Genomic DNA, 6,763 nt, shown 5'->3' with positions numbered 1-6,763 from the left:
GCCAGTGCCCCTCACTGCTGACCCACAGCCCCCCAGGACTCCATCCCTCCCCCTCCCCCAGCGGGGCTGGCCCCTGGGGGGGGCGGGGCGGAGCCAAGGGGGGGGCCGGGACCCAGCCAGTCCCAGGCATCTGGGTCACGGCATCGACTGCACCCGCCGGCGCCCGCCAGCCCCCCACGGCGCCCGCCAGCCCCCCACGGCACCGACTGCACCCGCCGGCGCCCGCCAGCCCCCCACGGCATCGACTGCACCCACGGGCACCCGCCAGCCTCCCACGGCATCGACTGCACCCGCCGGTGCCCGCCAGCCCCCCCATGGCGCCTGCCAGCCCCCCATGATGCCTGCCAGCCCCCTGCGGCATTGACTGCACCCGCCGGCACCCACCAGCCCCCCCCATGGCGCCCGCCAGCCCCCCACGATGCCTGCCAGCCCCCCACAGCATCGACTGCACCCGCCGACGCCCGCCAGTCCCCCACAGCATCGACTGCACCCACGGGCACCCGCCAGCCTCCCACGGCATCGACTGCACCCGCCGGCACCCACCAGCCCCCCCCATGGGGCCCGCCAGCCCCCCACGATGCCTGCCAGCCCCCCACGGCATCGACTGCACCCGCCGGCACCCGCCAGTCCCCCGCGGCATCGACTGCACCCGCCGGTGCCCGCCAGCCCCCCCCCTGGCGCCCACCAGCCCCCCGTGGCATCGACTGCACCCGCCAGCACCCACCAGCCCCCCCACGATGCCTGCCAGCCCCCTACGGCATCGACTGCACCCGCTGGTGCCCGCCAGCCCCCCCCACGGCGCCCGCCAGCCCCCCACGGCATCGACTGCACCCGCCGGCGCCCGCCAGCACCCCGCAGCATCGACTGCACCCGCCGGTGCCCGCCAGCCCCCCGCGGCATCAACTGCACCCGCCGGCGCCCGCCAGCCCCCCGCGGCATCGACTGCACCGGCTGACGGTGGACTGGGACCCCCAGCACCAACCAGCCCTGCCCGCAACAGAGAGAGACCGACCCCTGGACACAGCCCACGCCTACTGCCAGCCCCCCACGAGGACCCTGCAGCTGACCCCCAGCCCTGCAGAGGACTCTCGGCTGGGGGGCGATATGGGGCTGGACTGAGGGAGGGGGGTGTGGGGTGGCTCCTGCCTGGGGTTTTGTCGGCGGGGAGGGGAGGGGAGATTGCACCAGCACGGCCATAAAGGAGGGTTCAGAACTCAGGGGGGTTTGGTGTCTGACCGGGGGATCCGGGATCAGAACCAGTCGGGTTCCCCCCGGGCGCCAATCCAGCCCCACGGCCCAGCTGTGGGGCTGTGGGGCGGGGCACTGACATGCCCTAGAGGCGCTGGGCGGGGGCTGTGGCTGGCAGGCGAGATCCTGGCTCCCAGCCCGGCCCGCACACAGAGCCGGCCCAGGCGGGGGAAGGGAGGCCGGGGGGTGGGGCAGCAACTCCCTGCGATACCCCTGGCAGGGCCAGGGCGGAGCCCGCGGCTGAATCCCCCCCCCGGCCCCCGTTTGCTCAGCCCAGCGCCCTGCCCCCCAGCCCTGCCCCCACCACAGGGGCTGGGAAAGAGCCGACAGATACAGGGTGCAGGCAGAAACGGGGCATGGCCTGCCCCAGAGGAACCCAGGAGTCCCGGCTCCCAGCCCCCCTGCTCTGACCCCCCAGGCCCCACTGCCCTCCCAGAGCCGGGGAGAGAACCCAGGAGTCCTGGCTCCCAGCCCCCCTGCTCTGACCCCCCAGGCCCCACTGCCCTCCCAGAGCTGGGGAGAGAACCCAGGAGTCCTGGCTCCCAGCCCCCCTGCTGTAACCCACCAGCCCCCACTCCCCTCCCAGAGCCAGGGAGAGAACCCAGGCGTCCGGCTGGAATGACAGAGGCCGGGTGCAGGGTGCGATAGTTTATTCTGTCCATCGCCCGGGGTGGGGGGCAGCGTGCGGGTGGCGCCCCCCTCAGGCGGCGGCGAAGCGCGGCAGCTGGTTGCCCAGGAGGACCTTCCGCTCCACGCCCTGCTCCGTGATGGCGGCCAGCCGGATCACCCCGCCGCTGGATCCGTCCCGGTCCATGGCCAACGCCAGCGCTGCAAGGGGAGGGGAGAGCAGAGCGCCGTCAGGGGGGAGGGGCGCGCCCGGACTCCTGGGTCCCCCCCTCCGCCCAGCGGCTGGGAGGGGCGGGGGCAGGACGTACCGTTGGCCGTGAAGCTCAGACATTCCTCCTGGCTCATGCCCGGCTTGTAGGAGGCGTCGACGAAGCCGTAGACGTAGGAGCTGCCCGAGCCGCCCACCGAGAAGGGCTGACGGACCATCATCCCGCCCATGGGCACCGAGAACACCTGGGGAGAGAGAGCCAGCGAGCACCTCTGGGGGGCGGCGGCTGACCCGGGGCCCGTCGCCGAGACGCGCCCAGCTCTGGGGCGGGGGGGACCCGGGGCCCCTCGCCGAGACGTGCTCTGGGGCGGGGCGGCGGGTGGCCCGGGGCCCCTCGCCGAGACGCGCCCAGCTCTGGGGCGGGGGGGACCCGGGGCCCCTCGCCGAGACGTGCTCTGGGGCGGGGCGGCGGGTGACCCGGGGCCCCTCGCCAAGACGTGCTCTGGGGCGGGGCGGCGGCTGACCCGGGGCCCCTCGCCGAGACGCGCCGAGCTCTGGGGCGGGGCGGCGGGTGGCCCGGGGCCCCTCGCCGAGACGCACCCAGCTCTGGGGCGGGGCGGCGGGGACCCGGGGCCCCTCGCCGAGACGCGCCGAGCTCTGGGGCGGGGCGGCGGGTGACCCGGGGCCCCTTGCCCGGCGGGCGGCTGTTTCAGACGCGGCGCAGGGCTCTGGACAGGAAGTGAAGGACCCTGTATCTCAGGGACACTCCATGGGGGCAGAGATTGGAGGATGCAGAACGGAAGGGACATGGGGCCCAGGTGCCGGCCCTGCCTGCCAGGGGAGACCCCCCAGCGCCGCCGGGAGCACCGGGGCAGCCCTGGCTCCGCAGCGCCCCTGGTGGCCGTGTGATGAAGTGGGACTGTTCTTAATGTTTCCTCTGAATAGTGTGGGGGTGCCTCAGTTTCCCCTAGGCCGTTCTTAAGTATCTAGGGGGTGGGATAAGGGTGTATGATCATTGCAGAGCCCTAGAGGGCAGGGGTGTGCAGGGGTCTGGACACAGAGAATGGCCGACACCCTGTTTCCTGGCCACGGATGGCCTGGGCCCTTCCCCCCTGCAAGGTGAGAGCTGAAGGGTTGGAGAACAAAGGAATCGGTGACCTCCTGGCCCGGGAAAGGAACAAAGCCCAGAGGAGGAGAGGCTGGGGGGAGTTTCAGTTGGGGGCTGGCTGGGACATGGAGTGAAGGGCAGACGTGGTTGTCTGGCTCACTGCCCCCAGAATGGACCCGGCTGAGGGGTCCCGTTCTCTGCACCTACAAGCTCTGTTTTAGACCATGTCCCTGTCGTCTAATAAACCTTCTGTGTTACTGGCTGGCTGAGAGTCACGTCTGACTGCGGAGTTGGGGGGCAGGACCCTCTGGCTTCCCCAGGACCCCGCCTGGACGGACTCGCTGTGGGAAGCGCAGGGAGGGGCAGAGGAGGCTGAATGCTCCGAGGTCAGACCCAGGAAGGGGGAAGCCGGGTGAGCTGTGTGTCCTGCAGACAGGCTGCTCACAGAAAGGCGACTGCCCCAGAGTCCTGACTGGCTTCGTAGGGAGCAGTTCCAGAGCATCGCCCAGGGACTCCGGGACAGGCCGGGCCCCGGTACCCCGCCCGCCGGGCTCACCTGCCCCCCCTTGCGCCTGTCCCAGCCGGCGACGATGACGCTGGCCATGAGGTCCTCGCGGTACCGGTAACACATCTCCTTGAAGAGGCTGGCGGCCGTGTGCACCAGGGGCGGCTCGTCCAGCTCGATGCTGTGGGGCAGGGAACCGCCGTCAGGGGCCTGGCGGGCTGCGGGAACGGGGCGCGGGCCTGTCCCCTCTAGGGGGTGTGGGGGGCCTGGCGGGCTCCGGGGGGGCGGGAATGGGGCGCGGGCCTGTCCCCTCTAGGGGGTGCCGACTCCCACCGGCCGCAGGGGGGCCTGGCAGGCTCAGGGGGGCAGGGCCGATACCCGTGGAAGCCCAGCTGATAGGCCATGGTGTTGACGATGGCGGGCGGGGAATGGACCTGGGGCTGAGGGGGCGGGGCCGGGCAGGCAGGGGGCAGGGCCGGTACCTGTGGAAGCCCAGCTGATAGGCCACGGCATCAGCGATGGCGGGCGGGGAATGGACCTGGGGCTGAGGGGGCGGGGCCAGGGACCCAGGGGGCGGGGCCGGTACCTGTGGAAGCCCAGCTGATAGGCCACGGCATCAGCAATGGCGGGCGGGGAATGGACCTGGGGCTGAGGGGGCGGGGCCAGGGACCCAGGGGGCGGGGCCAGGGACCCAGGGGGCGGGGCCAGGGACCTGTGGAAGCCCAGCTGATAGGCCACGGCATCGGCGATGGCGGGCGGGGAATGGACCTGGGGCTGAGGGGGCGGGGCCAGGGACCCAGGGGGCGGGGCCGGTACCTGTGGAAGCCCAGCTGATAGGCCACGGCATCGGCGATGGCGGGCGGGGAATGGACCTGGGGCTGAGGGGGCGGGGCCGGTACCTGTGGAAGCCCAGCTGATAGGCCACGGCATCGGCGATGGCGGGCGGGGAATGGACCTGGGGCTGAGGGGGCGGGGCCAGGGACCCAGGGGGCGGGGCCGGTACCTGTGGAAGCCCAGCTGATAGGCCACGGCATCGGCGATGGCCTGGGTGTCGGCGGCGGAGCCGGAGCGGCAGCAGAAGATGCGCTCGTGGATCGGCGTCAGTTTGTCCGTCACCCGATTGGCCACGTAGGAGCTGCGGGAGGCGGAGCCGGATCATCCCCCGCCCCCAGGGACCCTCCCCTAACCCGTCCCCCGACCCCCCCCCGAGCCCCGGGGACCCTCCCCTAACCCGCCCCCCGGGACCCCTAAGGTCACGAAGCCCCCGCGGACAGGGAGCTAGATCCAGCCGCCGACGGGAGCTCGCCCGCCCCTCGGACGCGGGCCCCACAACAAGAGCCCGGGGGGCCGGGGAGACCCCTTGCGAGAACCAGGGCCCGGTCCGGGCCTGAGACCGACACAAACCCATCGACGGGGGCGGAGGGGGGGGGCTGCGGACCAGCCCCCCCGCCCCCCACCCCGGCCAGCCCCCCCGCCCCGCTCACCCCGTGGTGGTCCGGGAGTCGGCGCCGATCACGACCCCCCCGTCGAACTCCACGGCGATGATGGTCGTCTGGGGGGAGAAGGGGGAGTGAGTCCGGCCCCCGCCCCGGCCCCTGGGGGCCAGACAGCCCCGGGGGGGGGGCCTTGAGTCCTCCTGAGACCCCCCCACCCCTCCCAGGACCCCCCCTCGCCCCACAACCCCCCCACGCCCCTCCCACCCCCTCTGCCCCCTGTCCCCACCCCTCCAAACCCCCCCCGGGACTCCCCTCTGCCCCCCCAGGGGCCCCCCAAACACCCCGCCTCCACCGTCCCCGCCCCTAACCCCCCCCGGGGACCCCTCCTCGCCCCTCCCATCCCCGCCAACCCCTCTGTCCCCCAAATCCCCCATCCCCTAACCCCCCCGGGACCCCTCCTCGCCCCTCCCATCCCCACCAACCCCTCTGCCCCCCAAACCCCCCCGCCCCTAACCCCCCCGGGACCCCTCCTCGCCCCTCCCACCCCCCCGCCCCCCAAATCCCCCATCCCCTAACCCCCCCGGGACCCCTCCTCGCCCCTCCCATCCCCACCAACCCCTCTGCCCCCCAAACCCCCCCGCCCCTAACCCCCCCGGGACCCCTCCTCGCCCCTCCCACCCCCCCGTCCCCGCCCCCTGCCCTCCCTCTGCCCCCCAAACTCCCCCGCCCCTAACCCCCCCCGGGACCCCTCCTCGCCCCTCCCACCCCCCCGTCCCCGCCAACCCCTCTGCCCCCCAAACCTCCCCGCCCCTAACCCCCCCCGGGACCCCTCCTCGCCCCTCCCATCCCCGCCAACCCCTCTGCCCCCCAAACCTCCCCGCCCCTAACCCCCCCCGGGACCCCTCCTCGCCCCTCCCACCCCCCCGCCCCCCAAATCCCCCAGCCCCTAACCCCCCCGGGACCCCTCCTCGCCCCTCCCACCCCCCCGCCCCCCAAATCCCCCAGCCCCTAACCCCCCCGGGACCCCTCCTCGCCCCTCCCACCCCCCCGCCCCCCAAATCCCCCAGCCCCTAACCCCCCCCGGGACCCCTCCTCGCCCCTCCCACCCCCCCGTCCCCGCCCCCCTGCCCCCCTCTGCCCTCCAGGGCCCCCCGGGGCCCCCCCGCTCACCCCGGTGCTCAGGGGCCGCCCCGCCCAGTCCGGGAACCGCCCCGCGGGCCCGACCCCGACCCCGGCCACCGCCGCCGCCGCCATGTTCCCCGGCACCGCGCGACACTGTCGCAAAACCGGCCCCTGCGCGCGGCGGCGAGGATGGCTAAGCGGTTTTACGACACTTCCCACTTACCCGACCCCCCACCGCGCGGCCTCGCTTTACGGCAGCGCGAGACGGCTCTTTTTTCTCCGGGCGGGGTAAGGGGAGGACGGCGACGCTTTACGGCAACGCGCAGCCCTCGCGGCTTTGCCATTTTACGGCAGCCGCCGGCGTCGCGCTTTACGGCGGGGAGGGGCATTCCGCCTTCGCCCCGTCTTTCCGACACCTGGCCCTTTGCGTCACAGCGCCGAGGCGGAGTTCACGACACATGAGGCGGTGCTGCTTTACGGCGGTGGGGCAGCCAGGCTCCGGCGTTGCT

The 6,763-nt window shown here is 73.8% G+C and overlaps 1 protein-coding gene across 1 annotated transcript; it reads right to left on the bottom strand.

Moving 5' to 3' along the window:
- Positions 1–1,881: 1,881 nt before the first annotated feature.
- PSMB6 (proteasome 20S subunit beta 6) lies at positions 1,882–6,438 on the bottom strand. Its single transcript, XM_048834046.2, has 6 exons — positions 6,303–6,438; positions 5,181–5,248; positions 4,700–4,831; positions 3,748–3,877; positions 2,184–2,328; positions 1,882–2,076 (listed from the first exon to the last, which is right to left on the bottom strand). Exons 1-6 carry the CDS (start codon positions 6,384–6,386, stop codon positions 1,949–1,951), a joined length of 687 nt encoding a protein of 228 aa, XP_048690003.1. The 5' UTR covers positions 6,387–6,438; the 3' UTR covers positions 1,882–1,948.
- Positions 6,439–6,763: the final 325 nt, after the last annotated feature.

This window comes from Caretta caretta, chromosome 28 (genome assembly GCF_965140235.1).
Source record: "Caretta caretta isolate rCarCar2 chromosome 28, rCarCar1.hap1, whole genome shotgun sequence".
NCBI lineage: Eukaryota > Metazoa > Chordata > Testudines > Cheloniidae > Caretta > Caretta caretta.
Note: the sequence above shows the minus strand (reverse complement) of the source record. Positions and strands in the feature narration are given on the sequence as shown.

Bases quoted from the DNA above. Each gene is read 5' to 3' on its own strand.
- PSMB6 (XM_048834046.2), bottom strand. From the start codon at position 6,386: ATGGCGGCGGCGGCGGTGGCCGGGGTCGGGGTCGGGCCCGCGGGGCGG. The intron at 5,249-6,302 runs GTGAGCGGGGGG...TTCTCCCCCCAG, and splicing joins GGCGGCCCCTGAGCACCGGG to ACGACCATCATCGCCGTGGA. The intron at 3,878-4,699 runs GTACCGGCCCCG...CCTGCCCCACAG, and splicing joins TATCAGCTGGGCTTCCACAG to CATCGAGCTGGACGAGCCGC.